At 39.0% G+C, this 15,038-nt stretch overlaps 1 protein-coding gene across 3 annotated transcripts in view; it reads right to left on the minus strand.

Moving 5' to 3' along the window:
• DAAM2 (dishevelled associated activator of morphogenesis 2) overlaps positions 1 to 15,038 on the minus strand; it is a 122,018-nt gene that overhangs the window by 70,773 nt on the left and 36,207 nt on the right. For all 3 annotated transcript variants that reach the window (XM_026059847.1, XM_026059846.1, XM_026059845.1), the window contains exons 3-4: positions 8,689 to 8,763; positions 1,336 to 1,430 (exon numbers count right to left, since the gene is read on the minus strand). In XM_026059847.1, the coding sequence (XP_025915632.1) occupies positions 1,336 to 1,430; positions 8,689 to 8,763 (170 nt within the window). The remainder of the gene's footprint in view (positions 1 to 1,335; positions 1,431 to 8,688; positions 8,764 to 15,038) is intronic.

Consider the following 15,038-nt stretch of genomic DNA (forward strand, 5'->3'; position numbering starts at 1 on the left):
GTGAAAGTTTCTCAGTGCAGAGAGACAAGCAGTAGCATTCTGCTGGAATTACAAAGATTCAAGTCCCTGCAGTAAATACAATTAATAAAACCAAGGACTGCATGTCACCTTTCATGGAGACTAATACTTGATGCTTCTGAGGAAACTAGACACACACATACACATGCACACATGCATGCATGCACACACACGCTTGCTAGTTTTTCAAAAAACATCCGTCCACAGAAGTATATCCATTTAAAGCACTGGCCCCAGTGGTTTCTGTCTGGTGCTCTAGTCCTTACAATTAAGATTGATCTAGGTGCGAGTCCACTGAACACAAACTTTGATTTTAAATCAAGCCCATATTTTATGTTCCTGCCAACAAGAAACTTAATAAAACACCATGAAGGGTAGAGCTGAGCAAAATCAGCACTTAGCTCTGCAAGAACTCCCAGAAATACCTTCACCTCAACTCCACCTAACTGCAACCCAAATTCATTTGAGGTAATTTTATGCTTTATTTTTACTTCCTTTCAGAAAACATGCATGATTGGGCATTACTGAAGTCCTCTGAAGCTATGACTTCAGCATGGTGTGGATGCGAACACATTTGCCTACTTCGGGCTTAATATAAAGACATCCAGAATCTTTTTGACCAGGTGTTGCCTGAGATCATATAAACTATGGTTATGGTTTCTGCAAGGTGCTCTTTTAAGTGTTAAATGCAAAAGGTTTCTATGCTAGTTAGTTTGCATTGTTCAGAGCATTGTTCCCAGAAAAACAAAGATGACCTTACCTTCAAAGACACAATAGACAATAAAGTGTTTCTTAACATTTGTTAAGAAAACAAATGTTTTCTTAATATTTCTCTATATCACAGTTACACATAAAGCAGGAAGAATGCCAAACTAGGTGATGTCAGATGGATTAGCTGCTTTGTATCAAACAGTTCACATTACTGAAGATAAGGGAAGGCCTGCATTCAAAGTTCAGCGCTGAGGCTGATATTTTGCCCATAATTAATCAAATTATGTGAGAGGTTCAAGGGGCTATGAGGTCTAAAAGTCTGATCTCCAGAGTCATTACCTGTGTTTGCACAAACCTTCCAAAGGCTTCTCACGACAGACTTTGTCTTTATTTTCCTGAAGCTGTATGCTTCAGCATTTGTGTGTGTCCCCCAGGTGGACAGGTTCAGAACAGGAATTGTAAGACTATCTGTGGATTGTCTAACTATCAGAGAAGGCATGTGTTGTGTATGGTGAGACAATGAGGTTTCTGTCATTGCCACTCTTTGCCATGTCACACCTGAGCATGGGGAGGAAGTGAATCGTGATGAAAGATGGACATCATTACCTCATGGGCTGAGTCCGCAGAGCTGTCTTTAAGTCTTCAACTATTTTATTTTTCATTTCTGTTTCTTCTTCATCAAAAGCATACAGAGTCTGCATCTGTTCAGAAAAACAGAGACAGTTACAAAAGCTCAGTCTCCTTGGAAGTTAATAGACAGGCCAGAAATCATAAACAACTAACTATCCCATCTATCCATGCAGACATGCCTGATGATCTCTCACCAGGAAAGCAGTGCCTAAGCTACAAAACCAGTGCCTAAGCTACAAAACTGAATCCAGACGAGGCTACTAATGTGCATTGGCAGCAGCATATTGCCTTGCCACACTGGATAAACTAAGATTCTCAGATTACCTCCCCAAAAATCACACTTGCCAGGATGCCCTCAGAAAACAGTGCCTAATTTAGAACAGCGATCTGTTGTGAGGATCTACAGATATGTGAGGCAGTTTGTAGAGAGAGGTAGTATCTTTTATTAGACTGACTGATATTGCTGGAAGTTTAAAAAAGAAAAAAAAGAAAGAAAGCAAACAGACTTGTGTGTCAGGTTTCAAAGCATGTAAGTTTTTTCTTCAAGGGACAGCCTTCAAGTACCCTGAAAAACAGTGCACGTACCTGGAAGTTTGACTGATCTTTCCCACTCCACTTATATCACCTGGTCTAAGATACAGATTCTCCCTATACACTTTGCCCTTGCTAATTAGGGACGTTTTACTACAAAAAGTTTGAGCATCATAAAATCCCTGTTGCTGTCTATCAACAAGTAAACTGAGGAACACAGAGACTAGGGCTTACATTTTCACATATTTTTCTTGTTGGGATCCACCTCCTCCTTTTTCCCTCCCTGGTATGCAGCCTGAGATAACTAGACCTTGAAATCAGCTGGAACTGAAGATGCTGAGAATCACTGTGCATGAGGGTGAGACTTGGTGAGTGGGCTACACAGAAAAATGATGTTCTCAAAATCAGACAATGCCATTAAAAAAAGGTGAAATATCAGGAAATCAGGACTGCAGATCTACACTCAGCTCTATCGCAACCTTGTGCTGTAAAGCAAGACTCTTCAATGCCCTTTGCACGTCACTTCAATGCTCAGCATTTTAAAAAGTCAAGTCTCAACACTGGAATGTTGTAGCCATGTCTTCTTAGCCTCTTTAATTGTAGAAGAGAGAGGATAAATACCTCTCTCACTGGCAGGACTTCTGGGGAATATCACTAAGTGATGTTTGGAAAGTGGCTCTTGACTTGAACTCCTTCTCAAATGAATACTCTGATTAAACCAATATCAGTCAAGGTTCCTATGCTACACCTCTCTGTGGTGGAATCTGAGTACCCACAATTATGGCCCACTACAGCAAAATATTCAAGTCTTTATTTTACTATTCAGCAAGCACCAAAGAAAACCTTACTCTCACTGGAACTTCCTTTAACCATCCCCAACCCCCCCACCAATACCTCACTTCCCTTGGAAGTGTTCCCATGTTGCTTGCTTTTGCAAACCATGTGGTGCCAATACATGTCAGATCCTGAGGGTGGTCATTTGGCTACCTGCCGTTGCTGTCTTATGCTGAACAGCTGGCATAAGGAGACGTGTTTAACTCTAGGGGTCCTCTCTCTGATCCATGCTAAAGTCAAATTCACTCAGTAACGGAGCTAGCTATTTCCTGCCCTAATGGAATGACAGAGTGCTACTGACGGAAAATGAGCTGATGATGTTTTATCTTTTGCCAGCATCCCCCGACAGCCAGAAACATAAATTGAAATGCTTAAGCCAAGCCATATATGATCCCCCTCTTTGAAAAATAAACAGAAATCCTGAACAGGCATTATGGAATCTCAATGGCAGAGTCCTGGGGTGTGATTTGGGGCTTGATTTGTATTTTCTTGGGTGACAGCCCATCTGGTCATCTTTCCTTTGGCCCATAAATGCTCCTTTGAAAGACTCCCATTCCTACAAAGGCTTAATTTCTCCTTGGAGCCATTGTGGGGGGAAAGCAAATGGATGGCAGGAAGGTGCTCAACAGTATTTCGTTGAGAGTGAAAAAGGCCCTTTTCCAAATGAAACAAATACAAATAATCCTGCCTTTACAACAGGGGGTGATTATAGAAAACTCCTTTTCTGAAGCTGCAGGCAGCCAAGAGCCCTTCATTTCTCACTCCTGTGCGTGGCCAGGAACTCAAATCAGCATGCCCTCTCTCTAAAGACAGATTGGTCATGCATTTGCATTATATGAAATAGCTTTCACTGCAAGAGTTATAGAAAACATAACTGTCCCTGGGAGACAGAGGGGAGGGAACTGTCATTATCTGAGGCTGGATTTCATTAATGTGGTTGACTGATGAATTGCTTTCCTGAACTACCACTTGCACTCTAGGACAAAAGTCTGCTGCACTGAGGATGCAGCTAGCTAATATCTGTTAACCAAACCTCCTAAGAAGCAGCAGCAGAATACCACAAGTTCCTTACCCAGTCCCTAAAAAGCAGTATACATGATGACCTACAGGTTCTTTTACACAAGCACATTTTGCATATTTAAAGTTTTCCAAACTAAGTTTATCACCCATGAGCATGACATCTAGTTACTTGACTTGTCATTCTAAAACGCTTACAAATGTGTGCAAAAATCATTCACGTGGAACCGTATGTGTAAAACTTCAGGTAGTCCAAGAGATGATTTTTGAAAACTTGGCTCAGTTTAAACAGCAATATCTTAGTTTAATTAAAAGCACACAGTAAACTCCCACACCTTATCTTAATGGCTAACCATTCTCCTAAAATGCTGGGAAGCTAAATGTAATACCATAAAGACACTGCATGTGAGCAGAAAAAAGGGAAATGACTAGCAGCAGAAAGAGACTATATGATCAGTTTAGTTTTACTTGCCAATCTCTCACAAATGAAAAGAAAAAAGAAACAAACAAAATAAATAGTGAAAAGGTAACCTGGGCATTCTGATTTATCTTTATAGCCCAAGCTCTGTCTTTAGATCTCATCTATAATCATAACTACCAAAGTGTTATTGTTATTGAAATTACTTCCAGTCCATAAATAAATAAAGTGAAATTAAAACTGGGATTTGACAAAGAACTATTTTCTTTTGCACCTCTTGTGACTTATCTGGATAATACTCCTTTAAAACATTTCTTCAAAGAAAAGAGCAGTTTAAATTCAGGTGCACAATATCTCTAACTATATTAAGACTGAACTAAAAGAATAAATTATGAATTGTAAATGTAATTAAAAAAATTTGAACTTTTTCAGCAAATGACAGTTTGAAGTAACATAAATGTCACCTAATGCAGATGGGGGACAGAGCTTTCTACCTGCTAGATTCTGCTGAAAAATATATTTTCAGGAAGCTGTTTTGCAAAGAGCAAGTGCTTTCTGACTCAAGGAACAAGGCCTGGTTATGCTGTATTTATTACTCTTGACCCCCATCTCATGCTCTCAGCTGAGCCATCTCTCCAAAAAAGCCAGATCTGCAGCTACTGTACACCTGAAAGTCTCTCTGTGGAAGTGCAAATACAGTCAAGCTCATAAAAGCAATGTAGTGGTGTCAGAAGTTTTCCTCCTTCTCCCCTATAAAGTGAGGGCCGTGTGTATTTGTGCTGCCAAGCAGACAGTATCATGGGGTGGTGAGGGGAGGAGAAGCACAGGGAGGTTTCTTTACATGTGATATCAACAGGGCCACTGCTGCATCTTTATGAAGAGAAGTTCTGTGTGTTGATGAATCAGCAGAAGATGACAATGACCTCAATAGGGGAAGGGTCTCTGCTGGCAGGCAACTCACTAGCATTATTCATAGCATTCAGATACCAGATGACTGGGTTTATGAGCACTGCATATCCAAAGAAAATTTGGAGGCTCCTATTTCTAATTTAGACAGCATTAGCAGCCATCTCTATTTTTAGGGGACTGATCTAGAAGACACTCTAACAACTGATCTTCCTTTCAGTTAGGCAACCTGAAGGATGGGACGTTCCCTCCAAAGGAACTGCGCACTACAGATTAGTAAAGATTGAATTTTGCTGTCATACACTCTTGTGAGAATTGGGACTAAAAATTATTAAAATCTATAAAGTCACAGTGACAGAAACAATTGTGGGAACAGAACTGTGCCTAAAATGCATAGCTTTTTGACCTGGAGTAGGAATCTGTGACCTCAAGTTTACTGTGAGAGTGCTTCCTAAGATAGTGGTCTAAGGTTACAAGTAGGGAATGTCAAACATGTCAGAAATCACCACACTGCTCTCAAGCATATATGCAAGACAGATATGATGGGTAACACGGCAGAACATCTCAGAAAATGATCCTTGAGCACAGTGGCCTTGGCATGCTGAAATCCGCAGAAGATACTTAATGATATCGGTGGGATAAAGGTGCCATTTTCATTTACGAAGTGGGTAGGGAGAAGTTTTTTGCCCAGCTCATATATAAAACAGAATATCATAATTATGCAAAAGGATATAGAAGAAGCTGTGAAAGCTCTATATAGAAAGACTCTTATGCAGTTAATTCACAGGAGAGGCAATGATTAAGCTTTATTAAAAAACAGGACTTAAAGCATTTTAAACTAACACTTCTGTAATTACTGCTACCATTTCAACTCTAATACTTCTTGCAGTAATTCTAATTAAAATACTGTAATTCCTGATAGTGCCCGAGAGATGCAAACTGAAATAGACTAGACAATGTCAGGAAGCAACATGAAATATGTTTTTCTTTCACCATTTATGAGCCAGGTCTACTTGGAATAAGTATAAATAAATAAATAAATAAACCCCACACCACTATATTTAGGAGAGAAATTATAAGGGGATCTAAAATAACCATTTGCAAGTTAAGAATCTCAACAGTCTAAAAAATGATGAAGAGAACATTACTTTTAAAGTGTGCTGGAGCTGGGTTACTCCAGTTTTCCGCTGATACAATTCCTGTGAAATCAAGTCAATTACATTTCACCTGCCTAAAACCAGAGCAACTAAGTGGTAAATAAGAAGCAGAGATTTTAACCACCGAGTATCTTTTTAATACCTCAAGCATGAGAGTAAATCATGAGGCTTGAAGCCACAGAAAAGGTTATTAATCATTCAGTGTTGAGGCATGCAAACAACATTACCAGGGCTGGTGTTTATTGGTGCTCTTAAAATGTGTTTAAAATTAGAAACATAGACTAAAATATGGTCTCATTCCACGGAACTGCTCCAGGTTTACAACAGTGGCATTTACATATTTACTCCAGATTTACATCAGAATCATTTAAAAACTAATCCAAAAGCCACTGAAAACAATGGAAAAACTTTTGGTAGGTTCAAGGGGCCTTGGATCAAACCCTTCCAGCAGTATTTGGGTGGTTGAAATTGGAAGGTTTCATTTACTTATTTTTTGTTAGAGGTTCTGCTAAAGCAAATGTATTCAGTCAGTAAATCAAAGTACAGTGCCATGCCAGTCACAAAAGCTCAACCTCTTTTCTCAAAATCAGCCCATATTTTTTCTATCCCTTCACTCTGCCCCAAGAAAATCTGGCATGAAGGAAGGTGGTCATTTTGCTCATTCATGACTCACAACAGATAGCAGCTCTTCTTTTATCCTCTTACAATGAGTTATAAGGGCTTGCAAAATCTTGTTTTTCTTTTTAAACAAGACATATTTCACCAAAAGAAATACATAAATATTGATACATTAAGCATCCATTGAGGCATTAATAATCATATAATTATAATATATTATATATAATTTACAAAATTATTTTTCAGCTCATAACCACGATATAAAAGGAGCAGAGAAGTTTTCAGAAACAAAACATAAAAGTATAAGTAAACAAGCAAGGTGTATTACCTAAAATGCTAGGAACTGAATTCTGTCATTACTCCTGCACAACCGCCAAAAAAATCCTTAGTAGATATTGCATATAAATAACTGGAGGCAAAACTTGTCTATAAAATCAAAAATTCAAAACCTAAGATCTACCATATCAAAGCAGACTAGTGGACCCTATAGGCTTCTGCTGGTGGCCAGCTCTACTGGATGTTTCAAAGGAAGATACACATTACACAGCCATTGAACAAGGACAATTAAAGGAAGCTTTCCTAAAAATTCTGCTTGGCTTTTGCCTGATGTCTAAGGTGTTGAAGCCTTATGCTTCTCTGTTTATCTGCTCTTATATAAGTGGATATCTTATCTTTATCTTATGTAAACACCTACCTTTTCTTTAATTATTCTCCTAAACTAACATCAGTGTTATTATGCAGATTATATAGAAATCAATTTTAAAACACCCAATAAAACAAACCTTCCCTCCTTTTCCACTGGCTGCTTTTCTGTTTCATCAAATATCCCTTTGTTCTTCTATTCTGAAGGATAAACAGGGGACTTGCCCGTCCACCTGCCCACCCTCCTCCCCCCACTAATTTCATATAACAATATATATCCTCACTTACAGACTACACAAACTCCTCTTGAAGAAACAAATTATTTCACCTTTGCTCAGCCCAAATGGCACACTGGTCTACAAAGAAGCTCACTGCAGTCAAAATACAGTTCTGGAAAAAGATACATTAAAGCCTCACTACATCAGACTGGCTAGCCCTACCATAACACGTGCACAACTGTGTGCATTTGCTGAAAGCTAGCTTTCCATTACCACTTCTCAGAATTTTTAAAATAGGGGTAACATTTTAAGTACCTCTGTGCTCCACCAACACCCAACAGCATGACAGTCTCTTCAAGACCATTATGGTCTGCCACAGTTTAAAGCCAGCTGAAAGTTGCTTTGAATCATACAGGAGTCAATTTAGTTCTAAAATTAGTGGAGTTCAAAAAGGGCACAAAGCCATTTTTGTCCCTTCTTTTCAGGTTCTGTGCCAAGAACAGAGATCTAAGGATCAGGTCCACATTCTGTGATAGGCTTTGCAGTCAGCACGTAAATCATTTTAGAAGTTTTTCAGAATTCTCTTTAAATACGATTCAAAAAGAGAACAGCGGGAAGGAGGGAGGGACAGCAAGTGAGTATACACGATCATAGTACAGAACAATTGATGACTTTTAAAATCCAAAACATAGCGACGGCATCAAATCTCATTACTCCAGCTCTGAGTTTTCACTCCAGAACCTAATTTGATTGCCTTCAATGTTCTGAATCACAGAAATAAAAAATGGAAAATGCCTATGGTGTTATCTAATCCATTATTCTACTAGAATAGGGCTTTCTTAATACACATATACCTCCTCTTTCGCAAGGCGAATTTTAAATGAGTCAAACACTTGGCCTAACATTCCTCTCCTTCAGGGACTTCTTCCTAAAAAAACAGTTCTCTATGGTAGAAAATCTTCCCTGCTGTGCAGGAGAGGTAACTTACTGCTGCCATGGAGTTGATACGGTCAATGTAGTAATCTGGCCAGCTGGTAGCAAGCTTATTAGGATCCTCTTGTTCCTGAAACAAAAAGTTAAACAAGGTTACACAGGAAGCCTTACAGGATGAAGTGCCTCTGTGGAACCATCTGGGATTCTTCACTGCATTATTCTTTATTGCATTATCTCCTCCACATATTTTTGTATAATACACATAGACTTGTGGCATTTATTACAAATATTTCTAAAAGTGTAATGCTAGCGCTGTCACCACAGTGTGTCAGAGAGAAAAAGAACCCCCTTCAGCATTATAAAATTAGATGGAGACAGAGTTACCTTTGGTGTTTTGAGTGGCAAACCTCAGCCCCTTCAACACAGTGACTACATGACTACATTCCCAAGCAGAAGGAGAGCCCATTTACAGATAACAGGTTTACATTTTATAGTTTTATACTGATTGATCTTAGAAATTATCTTGCCTCACTAGTGCTCAAGAGATGGTGGGATTCACCAACAAAGGGCTCAACATCCGCAATGGAGAAAAGCACTGATTCAAGGAATCTGAAAAGAAGTGAAAAGGCTGCCTCTTTTGTGACGTAATAAACCACAAAACTTAAGCACAACCTCAAAACATCCAAAGGAACAGAACAGCATCCCATCAATTACAGAAAGAGCTGTATTAATCCTTCCATCCCTACCTCCCAAATTGTTCATCTGAAAGCTTCATCACTAGACTAAGCTCAACCAAGCTCAACTTTCAACAAAAGACCTACCTACTCAGGAACCAATTCTTTCTGGTTCCTCAGCTGGTCTATTTATTTATAGATAGACATAACAGTCACTGACAAAATAAAGATCAGTTTCTAGGATCCTAATCTCCTATTATAAGGTAAAAGTAACTCATACTAAGACTCAGTTGAAGTTACTCTTAGTATATGATAAGAGACTGAATCACCTGACATCCCAAGGGTGTCCAAAGATGGATGAATACTGTATGGATCTAACCAATGCTGTCTGTGTATGAATGTTTACTCACACTAGAAAAGCTATTCTGTGGAAGCTACACAGAACAATATTGAACATGTTATTCTGTAAGAGTGCCTCAGTCACTCCAAAACTGTTTGGTATATGAGAAATAGCTCTACATGGTCCCTGCTGAACCACATTCAGAAAACATGTTGCTATGTGTCAAATTCTTTTCAGGCTACATCCCAACTCACATAGCAACAATTCCATACAAATTGAAATCTTCATATTTAGAATTAAACACAAAAGCAGGACTAGGATTTAGATATTTCCTTTCTCTCTCCTCATTCACCTGGACTTTTAACATGTGAACTAAAGGAGTATCTCCATCCATGATAACAACCAAATAGAACAGCTCTGTCCCTGCCCAGCAAAGGACTGCAGTACAGACACATCCTAGGCAGTTCACAACTCTCTTTTTTAAGACTACTGCTGTAGTCTTAGGAGGCTGTCAAAGTGGTAAGAGATACCAATTTTATCCAGAGTTGCTATGCACCCACCACCTCATGGCAATAAATGGTACAATTAAAAACAAGGTGACCTTTCTCAAACAAAGTGAGAAGTTCTGCTGCTTTTCCTTTTTTCCCCTTTCCTGGCCGCAATCTGCAGCAATCTGCTGGACCCAAATACACGCCAATCAGCATATGCCAGAAATACACAACTCCCTACCAAYAGCCAGTCAGAACTGCCACATCACATGTTATTGATACACTACCTTTCAATGCCTGTCTTCCCTGTAGAATACATAGCAGCAATGACAACACTGACTACTGCATTGCATTCAGCAGACCTTAACCTCTTATGCAAAAGTCAAAATATGACCTTGCTGAGGGAAAAATTAATCAAGAAATGCAGCATTATATTTAGAAGATAATCTTATCAACCCCAAAGAGGACAACAGAGAGGGGGAGCTAATCCAGAGATAGTAAAATAAAAGTCATTCTGCAGAGAACATAGAAACCTGATTTTAAAGGTGAACCAGGTTAAGCCACCAATCTGAAGTACAAAGTGTGCCAATATGCCCTCTGAAAGTTTTCCCTGCACAGAATTATAAAAGTGCAAGTAATAGGTATAATTGTTTGCAGAGTACAAGGGACTGGAAGATTGTCAGAACATGGAATACATATGTTCCCTACACCTCTTTTGCTGGCATTCTGAACTCCAAGTAAAGAAACAAATACAGACAAATCAAGGACTGCCTGTATCCATTCTTCATATCCCAAAATAAACTACAATATTCCTTCTCTCTAAAATTCTTCAGGAAAAAAAGCATAAATGCTGGAATACCATAATTAATTTTTCTAGATGTCTAGTTTAGACATGCAAGCCAAAGAGCATCAGGATAGATATGTTAAGCATCAGGACCTCCACTGAACCCAAACCATTAGAAATTTCACAGTCAGAACCAAGGCCGAGATGACTCTGAACCCCTAGAGTATATCCATATATTGGGTTAGCTTGGCAAATGAGACTAGGCCCATGGTATACCTTGCTTTTTACCATTCTCCATCTACTATAAATTGGTCTGAACTCTGAGCTCACAAAGGTTGTGTTTTGTTTTTGTTTTTAACTAGGATTGGGAGAAAATTGGTTTCAGTGAAAAAGAGCAAGTGTAAACTTATTTTCTGAATAAAAGCCAGACTGAATCTGGATACTGGTGAAGTTAAAAAAGTTTTATCTGATGTTCCTCTATGCAACCTCACTTTCTGAAGCTCTTTTGCCCCAGATGCAAATGATCCAACATATAAGCAAGAAAGTCCATCTAATTTCAATGTCTCTCCACACTCCCTGTTCAGACTAGAATTTTATGGCGCTCAGGGCTTGCTATGCTTCACTGGACCAAATATGATTATGTACTTAAAACATTACACTTTATTTTGATTATGAAGTCCCAGAAAAACAATTCTTGCAAAAGCTACTTTTACTCTGGATGAAAACATAGATTTTTATTGAAACCCCTCTAAACACTAGGTGACATAATGTTATTTATAGCCAGTCACCTGGTCAACATTTTTACAGAAGACACAAACTTGCACTAGAATTTCTTTCACTCTGTGGAGCAGTAGCATCAGAGCCATTGGAGAAAACATTTCGTTGCCCAAATTATGTGAGTGTTCCCCACGGCAAGAAATTGTTGTACCATGTTTCCTCTCAGAGTGGGGAAGATCAGCCAAAAATGCAATGCAATTCTCGTTTTGGTTTTTGTGGGGTGGTGACTGGGTAGGTTTTTTTTTTTTTTTTTTAAGGTCTTCAGGATTTGATTCTCAAAGAAAACCCCCAGAGAACACTGCAAGGCAACTTGATGATGATGACCAAAACATTTTCTTGCCCCAGGAGACAGAGAAGGGAAGGAAAAAAAAAAAAAAAAAAGAGAGAGAGAGAGAGAGAGGTCCTAATATCCAAAGCCACAAAGGCAGCAAGAGCTGGAAACAATTACCCATCTGTATGAAGCAAAACATCAGCTGAAGGAGTGTATTAAAGCAAATCCTTCTTTTAGCTCCTTGAATAGTGTAAATATTACATTAAAAAACAGACGTCAGCTTGCGGATTTTATAAGGAGCCATATCATTCTTCACTGGAGTAAGAACTATATAACTGCTGTGAAAACAGGATCCTGATATCATACAAGCCTGCAATATAGCCAAGGTATTATATAGGCTTTGACACTAATTTGGACATGCTCCATCCCTTGGTGGAAAGTGGGACTTATGACTTCACCTAAAATAGGACTTGATGGAGTACAGCATATATTTGGACCATTTGAAACAATCAAAAAGAAATGAAATAAAACAAAGTATTGTGTGCACTGCTTAGCTGATCCTGAAAATCTTTTACAGAATGCTGGGAGACTTGACCCACTGCGCAAGCTGTTGTCTAAAGAACGGAGACCCTCAGTGGCTGCTATTCCAGTGGGACGAACATTTGCGGTACGAAGAYTGCCATCTTCACAGACAGAATCAGAAATTACAGATCATTCTCTTTGTCAAGAAACTTTCTACAAAGTACCACTAAGCACTGGAGTTAAGGAAGCCATTCAGAAATGCTAGATATTCACAGCTGAGTGGACCATGAAAATGAAAGACCCTGTGTATCTGATGGCTGTTTCTTTCAAGACAGGTTGAGCACAGGGGAAGCCTGAAAAGTAACTGCCTGCACTGAAGCTCTTTTGTGGTAAAGCACCGTGTTTCAATTTCCAGTGATGACACATTGGTATCTTACAGTACACCAAATGGAACCCAAACAATGTCAAGCAGTCTTCTAGAACATGTCCTTAAAATCTGAGCATGATAAAACATTAACAAATGTATCCATGAAATTTATAACTTTACAAGGCCTCTTGCATTTGGTAAAAGGGAGAGATGTGGCAACATGACAAATAAAACCGATCCAGGAAATCACTGGCAGAGTTAGAAACAGGTTAGGAACAGACACTAATCTGACACCAAATCCAGAGCTCTCATATTTCCACCATCATTTCTTTTGGGCTGTTTTTATGGGGTGTTAACAAAACCCATCTCCTCGGGACCAGCAGGTGCTTGGCATCCCTGGGTGTCCAACCATTACATGGACTTTGCCACTACCTGCACACACTGTTGTGATAAAGGATCAGGGCTGATGACTCATGGAGCCTTCTAACATGCAAACTAAAATAACATTTCCCTCTTGAACAGATGCATTAAAAATACACTGTATGTTATGGACGCTGTATGACAATGGTGGGTACTATAAGGATGACATCTATTCACTGGAAACATGTTTCCTTTTCAAAGTCATCTCTTCAGAACTACAGACAGCTGACCTTACTATTTTGCACTGTTCAGAATGGAAGGCGGATGAGTCACATATTTGATGCCACAAAATGTGGGGTTAAAATCTTTTGTGGGCAAGGAAAACCATTCTAAGTCTTGAGTTGCTCTGTACATTAGTGAAAACAGCATGCAAAGACAGATGAAGAATATGAAATAAGGCTACTGAAATATAAATTCCTATTCCAGCTTGATCGCTATATCATGTCAGGAGACTGCATGTTCAAATTTATACTTGGGTCACAAAGAACTGATTTTGTCTGCAAAACTCACCTTAAAGTTCACATGGTGCCTCCTCTATCAATCTGCATGCATCATTCTAGTATCTCACAGGGTTGAAAGATGGGTTATTTTACATAGTGTAAAGGGTCAACATTATCACATACAGTATGGAAAATATAAATCATGTGGCTCAAGTCATTACAAGAAACTAACACATTTTAAGAAAAAGGTGGAATGTGTTATTTGGCATAATGGGTAAGTCCCTGTAGCTAGCTGTTCATAACTCCTATTAAAATGGAATGGGAATTGGGATCCTTATTATAAATAAGGGGTGATTTTCCAGTGAAGCAATGTTTTTTGGAAAATGCCAGTTCACTGAAACTTTAACTTTTAACATGACTTACATCAGTTAAGGTGAAAGCTTTGCTGGAAAAAGAGTCTCTGTTTCTGGATGAAGACCTCCCACACTCTTCAGAACAACAGTTTAGCTGGTAAACCTTTCATCTGAAATGTGCAGGATTGAGACTCAAGTCCACATTCCATCTGGTTCAAAGACAGAGACATGAACCTTGCTCTCCACATGAGCATTCCAGCCACTATAAACAAGGTGGGGTTTTTGTTTGCTTTGGGGGCAGAAGAAGGCTATGACTTATTTTTTTTATTTACCACATCGACTCTGCTCCCTTCAGATGCTTTTTAAAAAGACTCAGCTTGATGCAACATCTGTTACTAATGCTGAATATGCTACAATTCAGTAATACCTTGCACTCTAAAGTGACAAAAGTCCTTAAACAAATCCATGAATTAGTTTTTTCGGCTCCTCTTTCAGTGAGATCAGCAGAGACAGGCAAAAGGGGATGCAGACAATTACACAGCTCCCTGTCACACAGGAAGTCTGCAACACAGTCAAGAATCAACCCACACTGAAATCGTACAACCTGCACTCTCATCCAAATCACCATTCCCTCGTTTTTCCATGACTGACTTTCTGAATTCTCCTGAAGTTCACTTTAAGGAGAAGTCCAGTTTTCAAAGAAACATTTACCTTTTCCATTAAAACACTCTTCATCCTATTGGCTATATCTCAGCTCAGAGCAGATGAAGTTGCATAAATGAAAAGGACTTTCATTAAAGGCCCCAAACTTGTTTGATCTGCTGTGGGATGAAATACTAATTCAGAAGCAGAGCTACAATACATCCAAACTTTTCAGACAGCTTACACCTCCAGAAAGCCAACCAGGTCCCAAGAGATGCTGATTTTGAAACAGGACAGACCACAGGACTGAGCCGTTCATTAGAAAGA

This window comes from Apteryx rowi, unplaced genomic scaffold (genome assembly GCF_003343035.1).
Source record: "Apteryx rowi isolate R43461 unplaced genomic scaffold, aptRow1 scaffold_160, whole genome shotgun sequence".
NCBI lineage: Eukaryota > Metazoa > Chordata > Aves > Apterygiformes > Apterygidae > Apteryx > Apteryx rowi.